At 33.1% G+C, this 16,633-nt stretch overlaps 2 protein-coding genes and 1 long non-coding RNA gene across 3 annotated transcripts; all 3 read left to right on the top strand.

The window, feature by feature from the left end:
- The first annotated feature begins 2,524 nt into the window (after positions 1 to 2,524).
- On the top strand, positions 2,525 to 3,407 carry LOC125833674 (uncharacterized). The gene is made up of 3 exons (XR_007443312.1): positions 2,525 to 2,679; positions 2,767 to 3,044; positions 3,154 to 3,407. It is a non-coding gene; the product is annotated as an uncharacterized LOC125833674 (long non-coding RNA).
- Positions 3,408 to 8,531: 5,124 nt separating this feature from the next.
- On the top strand, positions 8,532 to 10,154 carry LOC125833582 (uncharacterized). Its single transcript, XM_049512736.1, has one exon. It carries the CDS (start codon positions 8,532 to 8,534, stop codon positions 10,152 to 10,154), a length of 1,623 nt encoding a protein of 540 aa, XP_049368693.1.
- Positions 10,155 to 10,261: 107 nt separating this feature from the next.
- Positions 10,262 to 11,213, top strand: LOC125833581 (uncharacterized). Its single transcript, XM_049512735.1, has 2 exons — positions 10,262 to 10,767; positions 10,898 to 11,213. Exons 1-2 carry the CDS (start codon positions 10,262 to 10,264, stop codon positions 11,211 to 11,213), a joined length of 822 nt encoding a protein of 273 aa, XP_049368692.1.
- The last annotated feature ends 5,420 nt before the right edge of the window (positions 11,214 to 16,633 follow it).

Below are 16,633 nucleotides of genomic sequence, written 5' to 3'. Positions count from 1 at the left end.
TATGTAACAAAAAAAATAAAATAAATGAAGTTAATAAATATTTCATTCTCAAGTCCTTATTTTTCCATTTCCTCAATTTTGTCTATATAAATTCATATTTACTTTATGAGGATTCACATACAAAATTATTATTTCTCTTCTTTATCATATTTGTTTGTGAATTAACTAACATGTAACAAAAAAGAAGTACACGAATGTAAGAGATATTTCATTCTCAAGTCTTTCTTTTTATTTCTATGTACTTAGACGTGTTTTTTTTAAATATTTTTTTTATGTTTGTATTATCATTCATCAAGCAAGTATGATTTTTAAAAAATGACTTTGTAATTCTTAACAATGACGTATTGTAAGTATGCAATTATTCTTTCTAATAGTCACTTTTCCGAATATAATATAGTTTGATAATAATATTTGTTAGATTTCAAGAAATGATTATTATGTAGTATTGTTAGTACTATTGAAAAAATAATGTACAAATATAATATTAAAAAATAATGTACAAATATAATATTAAATATTATTTATAACGCGTGTCACTTCATCTTACTTGTAACTTATAATATTAAATATTATTCATAATTTTTGTATGTTTCATTTTTCATAATTTTATAAATATTTAATTAATGTTTAAAAAATTATAATAAACAAATGTAATAATAAAGAACACATAATAAAATATTTAATTTTTTTTTACTAAGAGTTTGTATAGAAAATTAGTACTCCTACAAAAGATATAGGAAATTAAAAACATATAAAATATTTTCAACGTAATACAATATATTGTTAATTTCAACATATTACCTCTTATTCCATTTAGTCCACCACGGTGAATATTTTGTTCTACTATATACATATGAATAGTTTGCATTTTAAAAAAATGTAAAAAATAAAATAAAATAGATATATATGTTTTAAAAAAAATGTATGATATCGCAAATGAAGAGAAATATCGATATTATCTTATATATTCAATACTAACCTAAATATAAATATTACATATAAATAATTCATATAGTCGCACGAAGCATGGATAATTTCACTAGTAAAATTATAATTCAAATAAAAGAGTAGTTAAGCATTACATTAATAAAATATTAGAAAAAAAATCATTTTTTGATAAACATTAAGATATGTGAAGTATAAATAAATTTTTTAATTTTGATAAAAATGAAATGGAACTACATGACTATTTTTAAATGTGCTCCTATTTAAATAATAGTGAAGATAGAAATTAAAGAGAGGGAAAAGTTTAAACAAAATTTACGTAGGGTTTTTTGTTTCCCTCGCTTTTAACCTAGTAACTCATTTATTCCCTCCATATTTCCACCAACACCATTTTCTGAAGCTTTCCCTCCATCTTCCCACCTTCCCCTCAATCTTCCCACTTTCCCCTGTCCTCCACTTTTCTTGGTGACAAAACTTCCCTTCCGAGAGCTATAAATTTCCCCTATAATCCATTTTGGAGAGATGGAATCAGATGGTAGCATCAGGTCAGTTTTATTTTACTTCAACTAAATTTCTTCTAAGTTTACATTTTGCTTTCATCCATATTGTTGGGCACACGTTTTTTGCTTTATATTAGGATTTGTTTTTACTGCCAAGCTTTATTGATATTGTGACATCGCGTAATTTTTTTATTTTCTGCGTATTCGAGTGGTATTAAACAGATTCCCTTTGTCAATTACATGATATTACCATGTCATCTCAGAACTTGTTCATATTTGATTCACCTCTCTGTTCTTTATGAATATGCAGTCATGCCAAAGATTAAACGTTTTAAGAATCCACTAAAGTCAGCTAATGGACATGCTTCATCATCAACTACTCCAGTGGCACAAGACCTCCCAGTTGCTTCAACAAATCCCTCACAAGCTGATGGAGTCCCACAACAAGAACAAACTCCAATTCTGCCGCAGCACGAACAACCTCCAATTGCCCTGCAGCAAGAACAAGCTCCAATTCTACCTTCTAATTCAAGTGCAACATCTCTGCACCCACGTCCATCTGCACGTTATTGGAGAGTAGAGGCTAAAGGTATATATTTCTTATGTCATTTTTAGTTCAACTTATGAGTACCTTTTTTTTTCTTTTTTGGTTAAGTAACTGATTTTTTTGTTAAAGATTCAGAAAACGCTATCAAGCAGATTAATGTCAAGGTTAATGAGGTTAATAATCTAACTGTTGGAGAGCGCATCATTGTGGACTTTGACGCATACAATTCAGCATATGGTGATGCACAGGGATTGCTCGCTGGATATTGTGGATCATTGGCAATTGATTGTAATTTGTTTCCCGATTAGTTTTGAGAGGTGGTCAGGGCAATCAGGCATGCCTAAGAAGTACATGGAAGACTGCTTTGAAACAATATTGAAGGTACAAGTGTTCTTGCATATATATATATGCACACAATTTTTCGAAAGATTTTTTGAATACATGAGAAAGCTAACTTCTATTTTTTATTTAAAGCCTCGATTTCTTTTTCGGGTATGTGAGTCCATTGCATACAGATATTGCAATAGTAGCATTTCAAAAAAGTGGGCTACACATAGGCAGAGATTGTGGAATGAATATTTTGACCCTGCAAGAAGCAAAAATGAGATCATTAGTAATGTGCCATCTGGTATAAATAAAGATCAATGGGCTAGTTTTGTTGCTTACCGTCTGAAACCATCAACAATGGTAAGATTCTGATTATGTTAATAAGTTTTGTTTCATCATAATTATATAAAGATGAACATTTTGAGTTGCCGCTGTTATTGTTGATAGGAGCTTTGTAGAAGAAATAAGGAAATCCAGAGGAAGCAAAAAATGCCACACACTGGTGGTTCAAAGGCTAACTCGAGAAGACGTTATGAGATGGTATGTGCATTTAACTTAATAGTTCTGATTTGTCTTTAACTAAACTGTTTTTGGATAACATTTATAATACATTTCTTTCTTAGTTTCTGGAAACTGGTAAAGCTCCTAGTCGAGGAAAAATGTTTATTGAAACTCATAAGAGAAAGAACGGATCATTTGTGAATGCTGAGGCTCAAACTATAGGGGTAAGTATGGCATCGATGCATTTTTTTGAATATCAATTTCATTGTTATTGTATAGTATTCTTCATCTATTACTATTTTATACTTACTATTGATATTGATATGATCGTAGGAACAAATTGAGTCACATATGACTCATTGTAACACTAATGAGTCTGAAGTTTCCCCAGAAGATATTGTTGGTAAGATATTAGGGGCAGAACACTCTGGGAGGGTAAGATGTATGGGTATGGGAGCAGCTCCATCAAACACATTCTTGAATACAAAGCGACGACTTAGCGAGCTGAGCATTTCTTCATCTAGCTATGATGAATCATCTGCAACTTCTACATATTTGCATCAAAAGGTTGCGCGTTTGGAGTCCAAACTTGAAGAAACCTTCAGTGTGCTGAAGAATTACATGATATCTAAGGAAGGAGGGATTCCTGAAGAATTAGCTACTATGTTTGCTCCTCAACCACCGGTAAGAAGTAAATATTCTTTGTACTTCTTCTATTACAATCAGTTCTGATCAGTTTAGTAATATTGTACTTCTATGTGATTTCTGCCTAGTTGCCTTAACGTAAATAAAAGTCCATGCCCAGGTTTTGATTGATCAGATCAAAGTATGAACTTAGTTCTTGATTGTACTGAGGTGGCTATAGTTGTTTAGTCTCCTGATAGCTCAGATTCTCTCTGTTTTTCTTGATTGACTGTGGAATAGTCGGTTCAAACATGTGAATGTTTTTTTTATTTTAACCTCTGCACAAAGCCATACTTTATATAACATAGTTTCTAACATGAGAGTGGAACAAGAACATGATTGAAAGCCTACGGAAAGATTTTTAGTACTAGAACTACATGATGTCTGGAATATGTGGCGTGATACAATAATGATTCGTCGTGTCTCTTTCTTAGTAAGGCCAGTAGTCTTATTATTTGTACAAAATAGTTTTCTGCTTTGGTAGTTACGTACTCACCAATCAACCTTGTAAAATTGTGCATTTCTAAAGGCTCAGGATAGGATCTTTGCAGAAACTCTACTAGAGTGAGTTGTATTGAATACCATTTTTTTTTTCAGGACTGAAATTGTTTCACATATGGATGTAAGAGGCTCATCAGCTGATAACAATGCAAATCACCAATCAAATGCTTAATGTTTTTCTTTGTGGACTACTTTTAGTGCTTTTCATGTCTTTGAATTTGTAATGGTTGTCTAGAGTTGTGTTTACTATGCTTTAGTTTGACGTTCAGTACTTAAATTTGTGACTTTTGCTATTATGGGTATTCTAATGGTAAATCTTTTTATGTTTTACATAGAGATTGTTCAGTGGATTATTTATGCATATGATTTAAATTTAAACTTAAGTTGATATATTCTAATAACCTAAGGTCCAGTTACAAATAGGTCCAGAAAGTTTGTTTCTGATATGGCAAGATTCTTACATAGAACAACTAAATTATTATTTCTCTGTTCTTACTAGAAAATACCAAAATGCGGCTCATGAACCATGTCTGAATAGAAACATAGCAGCAGGCTAGAAATATGACAACAGCCTATGCGCTTGATCTTTCTACCTGACAAGTGAAAACATTGTTGCTACTGTTATTTTGGGTACAGAGATCGGGATTATCTATAACTCGCAACTCTGCCGAGTACAGGCACTGCTATTTTGCTGGATTTCAGTGTAGCTATTATTAGAAAGCTTGTTCTACCATGTTCAATATTTTTTTTTTCCTCATTTTTAATGCTTACATAGTTATAGTTATAAGGTTTATTTAGTAGTAGGAGAACTTATTCAAAGTCAATATCTTGTGCCCATTGCCCAACTTGCTTGGGATCAAGGAGTGCGATTTAGGTGTGAGAGTAGTGTGGGCAAGCATGAGCTACATATTTAGAATGTAATGTCAAGTTAGAGCACTTTACTAGATCAAATTAAATTGATACTATAATTAATTATTTTTGCAAGTTTGTATTTTGTCCTCTTATGCTTGATCTCGCAAACACAATCTCTTCCTTGCTCCACACACCTTGAGCAGCTTGTCGAACCAAACAGAGACAAAAAAACAGGGACAGGAGCTATGTATATATTATTGACGCAGGAAAAGAGTTGTTTGCACATCAACACAATCAAAAAGCTTGTGTTAAAATCAGTGCTTCATTGCACTCTCAGTTTTGAGATAGCAGCTGTGAAAATCCAGTGTAAAATATCACATAATGCGTGCAACTCTATCCTCCAGAAATAACACCCAGCTGGCCATTATATTGCACCAAAACAGTAACTTTGTCATGATACTGTGAAATGCATCACATCATGTCAATCCTTTTGAAATGTATGAACATTATAACATTCATGCACGAAACGATGACCATTGCATTTTATCTAAATTGAGATTTCGTCGGACTTGTAATGGAAGTTCTTTAAAAGAGTAACCATCTACTTCTGCTTCATATGACATATTCATAAGAGATAGCCTCGGTGAAATTTGTGGAGAGCTTGTATGTCCTTATCCACCTGGTATTCCGGTTTTAATTCCTAGTGAGATCATCACAGAAGAAGTATTGAATTGTCTCCTGGAGATCAGAAGCAAGGGTATTATTATTACCTGAGCAGCTGATTACTCCCTATCATCTTTTGTTGTATGTGTTACCTAAGCATTCTTCCGTCACATTTAGTAAGTAGTTGGAAGTACAAATGCGAGTGACTTTGGTGTTAGACCACCCTGCATTTGGCATTTGAGATCTTAGGCTTTCCTGTATTGCAGACAGCGGTTTTGGGTACAGTTTGAGTTCCAAAGCAACTTCTTTTAGAGCTTTCAATGGGAACTGTCATGAGCCTATTACAGGAAACTGGTAACTCAAAGGCACCTCAATAAGACTATTATGTTGACATGGCTACTCTGGGTTTGTTTTTTCATAAAAGCAAAAACATTCATTTGCCTCTATTAATGCTCATCTCAACATTGATTATTCTGGTCAAAGGAAGGTGGACATATTTCTCTATCAGCAAAGCAAGAGCTAGGGGACTATAGCAGCAAGGGGCAACAAAATGATCCTCATCGGACTGGATAAAAGCAATACACGCAGGCAGAGGCGAACCCAAGATTTGCAGATTGGGGGTGCACCACTATCTTTTAATTTTTTTGGTTATTGAAGCAAAAATAGAAGAAAAAAAAACAGTGCCTATGCTGGACTCGATTTTGGTTATTGAAGGCAAAAATAGAGAAAAAAATAGTGCCTATGCTGGCCTCCATTTTGGTTATTGAAGACAAAAATAGAAAAAAAAAATATAGTTCCTAAGTTGGACTCGAACCAACGACGTGGTGGGTAATAATAGCAACACCAACCAGCTCAACTACGTGGAGTTTTGGTTAATGAAGTGCACAATTTTATATAATCCTTACTTAAGGTATCTATAAATATATATAATTTGTTTCGAAAAGTTACCGGGTGCACCTCACAGATCAATGTAGGTCTGCCTTTGCATGCAGGTGAAGTAAGTGAAACACCGGCAAGCTATATACTCATTAGATGGCATTTACAATGGACGCTCTAGTTCATCTAAAACCAACATGCTCTTTAGTAGGGGTGTACATAGGTCGGTTTGGTTTGAATTTTCATTAAAAAGAACCTAAATCAATTATATCGGTTTATTAAATTTAAAAACCAAATCAAACCACATAAAGTCGATTTTTTCGGTTTCGGCTTTAGTCGGTTCTTACTGTTTTTTTCGGTTTCTTCTGTTTTTTCCAACTATACAGTGTTTGAAAAAGAGATCAAATATATTTTCACTTACATGTGTGATAAGATAAACTTAAAAAATGTTAAATGAATAGAAATTTTTGAAAAGACGGTAAAATTCACATGAGTACAATTTTTTTTTAAAAAGTATCAACGCTCATTATGTTAAATTAATAAGATTAAAGGCTACATACAAACTAAATACAAAACAAAATATTTACAAATTAAATTGTTAACTTTGAATTTGAAAAAGCTATAACAATATAATTGCAACTTCAGATCTTAATACAAAATAAAATATTTACAAATTTTACAAGCCCAAATTTGAAATAAAATATATAAACATTGAAAACTAGAAATTAACTAAAAATATATTAACAAAGTAGATTATAAATAATATTTTTATCTATAAATAAAATAAAATAATATATTTATATATATATATATATATATATATATATATATATATATATATATATGATATTTGCAAAATTTTCCAAGCCCGAATTTGAAATAAAATATATAAACATTGAAAACTATAAGCTAACTAAAAATATATTAACAAAGTAGATTATAAATAATATTTTATATATATATATATATATATATAGAGAGAGAGAGAGAGAGAGATTTTATGTTGGTTTGATTTGGGTTCGATTTGACTTTTTTTCTTTTAATACCAAACTAAACCAATAGTGATCGATTTTTTTTTTCAACCACCAAACCAAACCACAAATTGGTTTTTTTTTTCGATTTGATTTGGTTCGTCGGTTCGGTTTGACTTTACGGTTTGGCTTGTACACCCCTATTCTTTAGTGTATGCTCTTCCTCTTTTGGGGACAGTTGGTAAATTGGCTTCTATGTTGATTTAATAAATTTTACTATGTCCACTTAAAATTTTAGTAAAAATTAGGGCAGATCATATCTGTCGCTAGTTGAATTGATTATGAGATACTTGTGAGCCATGAAGGAAAAAGTCGTGTGTTGATCAAAATTGAAGTTAAATGTATGTGTTTTTAATTTTACGTTTTTCATCAATATTTTATTATATAAGTTATCCTATCAATGTTTACGTGATATGTTTGAGGATTTCTATATGACGATATTCTTCTTTGACCACTCGAGCTAAATAATATCAGAATAATCATTTTGAAGAACTTAATAATATTTTCTTTTAATTTTTATCTTATAACTCAAACGTATAACTCAATAATATGATTTGATTTTAGTTTTTTTTTTATATATATAGTGACAAAGCCTGTAGTCTAAATTAGTAAGCAGTAAGTTTCTTCAAAAATAAATGAATAGATAAAAAAAGCTATTTACTACCCAAAGATATAATTTTAATTCCTAAACCTTATTTTTCAATTTCAAAATTGTAAATAAAAAAGAATCCTAGTCCATTTAGGTTTCAAAAGGTATTTACTGCATCCACAGTTGAGCAGATTTAGGCACAAAGAAAAACCTTCTCCATAGCACAACCGTAGAACTATCCAAATCTTTTCTTTCTGATTAGGTTTCCCCTCCTTTCTCTACTACTTGTTCCATCCTTTACTATATATGTATACAAGAAGTCCTTTGTGGGATTCTTAGCAGATTCTTTCTATCCTCTGTCAATTTCTGAAATTAATTTGGTTTGAACGAGCAATTTGGGATTCCTGGAGTAGATTGCAAGTACAACAAAATTTAAAGGTATTCCTGCATTAGGGGGATTTCTTTTGGAGGTATACTCTAACTTGTCCCTGTTAATTTCTTTTTGTTACTTATCAATGGATAAATCATGGATTGGAAAGCCACAGACCTCAAATGAATACTTGCTTGGTTTGGATAAATTTCTTGATTTTGCATTTAAAAATGCGGCTGTGGATGATACAATCAGATGCCCATGTCCCATGTGTTGTTTTGGCAAGTGGAAAACTAGAGACGAAGTGCAGGATCATTTGGTTTGCAAGCCATTCCCTCAAAATTATGTTATTTGGAATATTCATGGTGAGAAAAAGCTATTAGAGTCTTCTGGAGATAGAGTTGTTATGCAAGAGACGTTCCGTCCAGAAAATCCAATAGAAACAATGATTAGTGACGCATTTGGGCAGTATAGGCAGCAATCGGCTGATGTAGGAACATCTCAACCATTTGGTTCAACTGAAACATCAAATGAGGGGCATAGGGAGGATACTGGTGACTTTCGCGACTTTCTCAAAGATGCAAGTGAAACACTGTATGAAGGGAGCAAGTATACAAAGCTAGAGTTTTTAATAAAATTGTATCATATAAAGGTCTATTGTCGATTAAGTGACAAGGCAATGACCATGATACTAGATTTATTGAGAGATGCATTTGAAGATGCAAAGTTACCTCCTTCTTTTTATGAGGCCAAAAAAACAATTAGCAAACTTGGCCTTGACTACACCAATATACCAGCATGTCCAAATAATTGTATGTTATTCTGGGAAGGTGATTCTGAATTGGAAGCATGTAAGCATTGTGGTACATCTAAATGGAATCCTAACAAGAAAAACAAGCAAGCTGCAAAGGTTTTGCGTTACTTTCCATTGAAACCAAGGTTGAAAAGGTTATTTATGTGTCGCAAGACTGCAGAGCATATGAGATGGCATGCTTTGGACAGTAACTCAGATGGGTTGATGAGGCATCCAAGGGATGGTGAGGCATGGAAGACATTTGATCGAACTCACTCTGGATTTGCTTCTGATCCTCGAAACGTTCGGTTGGGCCTCGCTAGCGATGGTTTTAATCCTTTTGGAACAATGAGTACTACCTACAGTATTTGGCCAGTCTTCTTGATTCCGTACAATCTTCCTCCTTGGATGTGTATGAAGCACACCTCTTTCATCTTATCAATGATCATTCCAGGCAAGCAGATGCCTGGAAATAATATAGATGTGTACTTACAGCCTCTTGTGAAGGAATTGTGTGAGTTATGGAATGATGGTGTTGAAACGTTTGACTCATCATTGAATGAAACTTTCAGAATGCATGCAGCTCTTATGTGGACAATTAGTGACTTTCCTGGATTAGGTATCCTCTCTGGCTGGAATACACATACTGGTTTTGCTTGCCCAACTTGTAACTTTGACACAGAACCTTGTCGTCTTGTTCATAGTAAAAAGTGTTGTTTTATGGGTCATCGTCGTTTCCTGAGAAGAAATCACAGGTTCAGATTCAACCGAGTGCGCTTCAATGGAAGCACAGAGGAGCGGAATCCACCAATAAAACTATCAGGATCTGACATTTTGAGACAAATTGCGGAAGGTAAAGGAGCAAAGTGGATGGTAAAAGGAAAAGATCTAGACGAGCAACTAAACAATGGAACAAGAGAAGTATATTTTTTGAACTTCCTTATTGGCAATCTAACTTGTTGCGTCATAATCTAGATTTTATGCATATTGAAAAGAATATATGTGACAATATCATATATACGTTGCTCCATGATAAATCAAAATCAAAAGATAATGAAAATGCCCGAAAGGATCTAAGAGAAATGGGCATAAGGCGTGATCTTTGGCTGAAGGATAATGGATCATATAACCTTGCTGTGTTTTCACTAATGACTGATAGCAAAAAGAAGGTGGACACCAAAAAGTTGTTTCTTACAACTTTAAAGAATATTAAAGTACCAGATGGCTACTCAAGTAACATCTCCAGATGTGTAGATTTGGTACAAAAAAAGATTTTTGGGTTGAAAAGTCATGATAGTCATATTATTTTAGAGCAATTTCTACCACTGGCAATTCGTAATGTATTGCCTGACCATGTAGTTACCGTTCTGGTGGAATTCTGCTCATTTTTCAGAGCCATCTCTAGCAAAACCTTGAATATTTCAGAGCTAGATATTCTTCAAGAGCGCATTATAATCACACTTTGTCACTTAGAGATACTATTTCCTCCATCATTTTTTACAGTAATGGTTCATTTATCTGTTCATTTAGTAGAGGAAGCAAAACTCGGAGGTCCAGTGCATTACCGAAACATGTATCCTGTGGAGAGGTAAAATATTAACCTTCTAATATAAATATGTTTGTTTTCTGGAAACATTAACATTTCTAAATTAAAGATATTTATGTTATGATCACTTGAAATATATAGTTTGTACTCTTACTGTCTCTTCTTTTTGTAGGGAATTAGGTCATTTTAAGCCCTTTGTACGGAATAAATCACAATCAGAAGGTTGTATAGCTAAGGGTCACATAGCTGAAGACACTCTTACCTTTTGTTCTTACTATATGGAGGATATTGAAACAAGGTTCAATAGACCTAGGCGTGTCCGTGATGATCCAAACTACATTCAGCCTTCTGGAATGTTGACTATCTTCCCTCAGCTAGGTAAACCTGCATCAGCTCCAGAAAATTACCATTTAGCTCCTATGCAGAAACTACAAGCTCATCGATATGTGCTTTTGAATTGTTCAATAGTCACACCATTTGTGGAGTGAGTAACTTTTACAAACTTTATGTTTTTTTGTTGTTGTAATGTTTGCAGTAGGATAGTCATTCTATTTAACATTAATTTTCTTATTTCATATAGAGAATTTAGACAACACATAAGGAGGAGTTCACGAGGAAGAAGACCTTCACTTACAGAGATAGAGAGGAAAGTTAATAAAGAATTTGTAGATTGGTTCCAAAAACGGGTGAGTAAACAATCATTGCTACTATTTATATTTGGTCTGAATGAGAAAATTTGACGAAGTCGGTTTTTTAAAATTTAGATTATGAATCCAGACTCAATAGACACTATGTCTACTGATCTAAAGTTTTTAGCACGAGGTCCATCTGTAAATGCAAGAAGATATACTGCATATAATATCAATGGGTCTAAATTTCGAACTTTGGCTCGAGAAGAAGGTCTGAAAACACAGAATAGTGGAGTTTTCTTAACCTCTAAAACATCATGTGTTGCAAGTAGCTCTGATGGAAATTTAAGGCAAGCGGAGATACCATATTATGGGAAGTTAGAAGATATTATTGAGATCAATTATAATGGACGATTCAAGGTTGTTCTTTTCAAATGTAAATGGGCTGATACTACTCGAGATAGAGGGTATCAAAAGGATCGTTGGAATTTTAATTGTGTTAATTTTGATAAACTGATTCACACGGGTGAACGTGAAGAACATGAGCCTTACATCGAAGCATCTCAAGCACATTTGGTGTTCTATGTGGATGATATTGTCAATAAAGGTTGGAGTGTTGCTGTGCATCTAAAGCCAAGAGATATGTACGATATGGGAGAAGTAATAGAAGAAGAAGTATATGAGAATGAACCATACCAAGAGCAAGAACTTGAACAGTTTTATGCTGATGGTGATGACTATGTACAACTAGCTACAGATCATATAATTGATGATATAGTAGATCCAAATGTTGCTACTGACCTAGCAACAAATGCAATGTCTGAATGAGTTTTATGATTACCATTAATACTACCAGTTCTTTTTGAAGTATGTTTGGTGCTTATGTGTGATTTTCTTTAATCTGATTTGGAATGAATTTTGTCATCATTTATCATTCAATGAGGCTTTGATTAGACTAATTCAATCGAAGTTGAAATTATCTTTGTTTTTTTCTACGGAGATTTTAGTTAATTCATTTTTTGATTTGACTTTTCTATGTTGATATATTTTCTGTCATTGGATGGATATGCTTGCTTAACTAGAAAAAGGTTGAACTTTGATTGGATAAAGACTTCCTCATAGAGATTTAACTTTGAATTTCTTAGGACTTAATTTTGAACAGATTGTGTGTAGTTCTTTATACAGATAATTGTAAGTTAAGTCGAGCCGAGTTAGTTGCGGTGTTAAACTATCTTCTCAAAGCAACCCTGAACGTCCAGGGAGAAAGGGAATGTCGACTCTGTGCCGAGCAGATAGATTTGACAAATTCAGTTGACGCCTTGCAGTGTTGGCTATGAGGTTCATATATTTTTCCTATATTCTCTTAGAATGTTCCTCGAATTCCTTTATCAAAAACGTATATACTGGAATCCTTTCCTTTTTGAATGTCATTTTAAAGGATATGTGTTTGTAAAATTGCTTTCAGGTTTATAAGCACGATTGTATTTCATCTTAGGAAGAGTAAAAGGAAATTCAGTTTGTGAAACCTCATAATCTTTCCTTGTTTTGTCATAGAGATGAAAATTGATAGGGTGTTTTGAAATGTTGCAGCCCTGTATGCGTAGGAAAAGTTGGACTGGTTGTGCGAATTCACTTAGCCAGAGGTGTAACACCATCCCCTTTATGCTGCTGATTAATTGCTGCCCAGATTTTCAGTTTAGCAGCAATATTAATAGCCTTTACAACTTCAGTTCCACTATTTTTCTGGCCAGAACTTTTGAGTTCCGATGGCACAGGCAAATCTCGATCAACAGCTTGTAGTTGGTACTGATTTCAAAACTGTTTCATGTCCTTGTTTATCAAGAGCTTGTTTAGTTTTTTCAACTTGATTAACTAAAATACAAAGCTTATTGATCACTCACGGCAGCTGCTCCATCTAAGTCCTCATCTTGATTTTTTTTTAAATATCTGTAGCATCAAATACTTTACCAGAGTTCCCGCCCTTGCCATTAACAACTGAAACAACCCCATTTTGAATAGTTAACTCATTCCCTTGAACCTTTCAATTGTGTTGAATGTTATTTGTTCTAGTACTTAAAGCATCCGATTTCTCATTCAAATCAATAACATTTTTTGCTGTTCGTCTTGCATTAATAATTTTCCTAGCTTCTGTTGCATCAAGTCTAAGACCATATATATTCATTGTTGTAGAGGGACTTTGTAGAAACAACAAATAAAATATGAAAATTCTACTTTTTGTGATTCTGCGTCATATATTTGTACAGTCAAGATATCCACAACTAGATCCTTCATGTGCATCTCTTTGAAATGGAATTTTTGTAAAAAGTTGAAATCTACATGTGCACCTTGAGACCCCATGTTTCTTGAATAAAGATCCTTCATTTTTCATACCTGTAGGCTATTCAGTTAATGGGAAATCTGCCTTTCAAGCGATCACTTCAGAGCACCACATAGTATATGCAGCTACTCTTGACAGGTAACAGGAAAGTTACTTTGCTTTCTTAACTTTTTCTTGTTATCCCTCCATCTATTGTGTTCATCCCTCTCATATCCTGATGCCTTTTTAAGTGTATAAATAGTGAAAAAAATGATGTCTCACTTTCTGGTGTTAATATATGTGTTATTGGGCCAACATAACATTCTCTGTGATGAGCCTACCTTTGACCAAGTCACTTTGATTCTTAGAGATTAGTTTCTCAAGTAGAGGATTCAATCTAATAGAAAGGATTTTAGAAATAACCTTGCAGGAGAAGATAGTTGAAATAATCGGTCTAAGATCAGAGAAGCCGACTGGAGGATATATTTTAGGATTAAGGACCAAGCGGGTGTGAGTGAAAAAATTGTCAAGTTTTTTGCCATTGAAAAAACTTTGACAACATAATTGGAAATTTTGTTCCAACTTTTGTGATAAAAGGTACCATTATAGCCGTTAGGTCCTGCATAATTAGTAGAACTCATGCTAAAAACAACATTCTTAATCTCCTCCATATTAGGCATAGTAATAAGATAGGCATTATCCTCCTCAGTGATGATACTAGGAATGCAATCAGTGATTTTGGTATCTGTAAAACTGTGGGGAAGATTAAAAAGATGTTCAAAATGGTATGTGGCAGCATGAGATATACCTTTATCACCTTGGATCCACATGTCTCGATGATCTATAATATTGTGAATATGAAGCTTCCTCCTTCTTTCCCTTACAACACTGTGAAAATATTTAGAGTTTTTATCCCCATCTTTAAACTGATCTATTTGAGCTTTATGTTTCAATAAGTTCTCTTGCATGATCATCCACTACCGGTGCAGCCTCAGCAGCAGGTTGCAGCAGCAGCAGAGACCAAAGGGCGTCGCAGCTCTCAGTCGCACAAGCTGGCCGTCGCACAGCTCTCAGCGCAGAAGTCGATATAAGGTAAGTTTATTTTTTTCATGGTGTTTTTATTCATTTACTGAAAAATCCTTGCCCATGTAAAAATAAAGCTTTGATTTCTTTTTAGAAACAACTTAAAATGATATGGTTCTAGATCTGATAATACTTCTTTAAACACTACTGTAATTGTCTCTTTTTTTCTTCATCTTTTTTCGTTGTAATTTTGTGAAAGGGAGAGAGGATCATTTAGGAGAAAATGAGGATAAAATAAAAGGGGATGGTTTAGGATTATTACTTTATATTATATTTTGGTTCAAATTCCTCCTAATTGTGAAAATTTTATTCCTATTTTTTTATTTATTATTGGAATATAGAAATAGCAGGGGTGGTGATGTACAGGATCAAGTGGGGTCTAATTAATCCTCACAGTCACTAAGAGGAAGAGATTACTTGGGAAATATCTTTGATAGATCTATTATATTTCATGTGACTTTTAACCAGTTGGCCAGCAGAGATAGCTCACTAGCAAGAACAGATGTTTGGAAATTATTGTTAGTGCAAGTATTGGGGTGCTTATACTTAGAAACTACCTTTGAATATAGTCTTAAGACTAACAAATATTGAGGCCAGCACTAAAATATTGAGGCCAACACTAGATGTTTTGATAGAGGAGGTAGTTTTTGCTTTTTAGTGTTATATCCAACATGTAAAGATTAAGCTTTTACAAGACCAAGTTACTAATAATTTTGTGGAGTGGGTGTGGGGTTAAGACAACTTCATTATAAGAAAAAAGTACAAAATGGACAAAGATTCTAATAAAAGATATACAAACAATAGTGGAAAGGGAGAAACCATAAGAGTCCACCAAAGAGAAAAAGATGCAAGTGCTATGTATGAAACCTATTTGAGAAGATAAAATACACATTATGTAGCTCATAAACAAGAAGATCTGGTAAAATCAATTACTTCTCTAACAAGAGATCCTCAAACACAAATGAGTTGCATTGTAATTTCCAAGTGATGCTTTCAAAAGTCGGAAATCTTGAATAGATGAAGGAATTAGGTGTTTACCAATTGTCAACTGTTAATAATGACTGAAATCTCTCTATAATGAGCACTAAAGAAATTTTAAATTGTTTCTTTTTGTGCTAGGCAACTGAGGAAGCTCAACATCTAAAAAAGTTGATACAAGACTATACTGCTTCTTTCATCAAAGTAGGAGATAAGGTTTGGTGCTTCTAAATTTCTAAAGTTCAAGTACAATTGTTTTCTATAATGTGTTTGTGTCCATCTAGTATTGATACTTAGCTTTAATTTTATGATAATTTGTTTGTGTCCATTGAGTGTTTGTTTAGCATAAGTACCAACACTAGTTGATCCTATTGATGACAAAATTGATTTTCTTGCAAGATCAATTTGTGTCCATCTAGTGTTGACACTTGGCTTTAATTTAGAAATAATATGTTTGTTAAGCATAAGTACCAACACTAGTTGATCCTATTGATGACAAAATTGATTTTCTTGCAAGATCGATTTGTGTTCATCTAGTGTTGATACTAAGCTTTAATTTAGGAATAATGTGTTTCTTAAGCATAAGTACCAACACTAGTTGATCCTATTGATGACAAAATTGATTTTCTTGCAAGATCGATTTGTGTCCATCTAGTGTTGATATTAAACTTTAATTTAGGAATAATGTGTTTCTTAAGCATAAGTACCAACACTAGTTGATCCTATTGATGACAAAACTGATTTTCTTGTAAGATCGATTTGTGTCCATCTAGTGTTGACACTTAGCTTTAAATTTAGAAATAATATATTTGTTAAGCATAAGTACCAACACTAGCTGATCCTATTGATGACAAAATTGATTAAGTCAAAATTAAACTAGTTAAAGTTAAAAAGTTGTAAG

This window comes from Solanum verrucosum, unplaced genomic scaffold (assembly GCF_900185275.1).
Source record: "Solanum verrucosum unplaced genomic scaffold, falcon-dt-bn FXZP01000307.1, whole genome shotgun sequence".
NCBI classification, from domain to species: Eukaryota; Viridiplantae; Streptophyta; class Magnoliopsida; order Solanales; family Solanaceae; genus Solanum; species Solanum verrucosum.
This window is presented reverse-complemented; position numbering and strand designations above follow the sequence as displayed.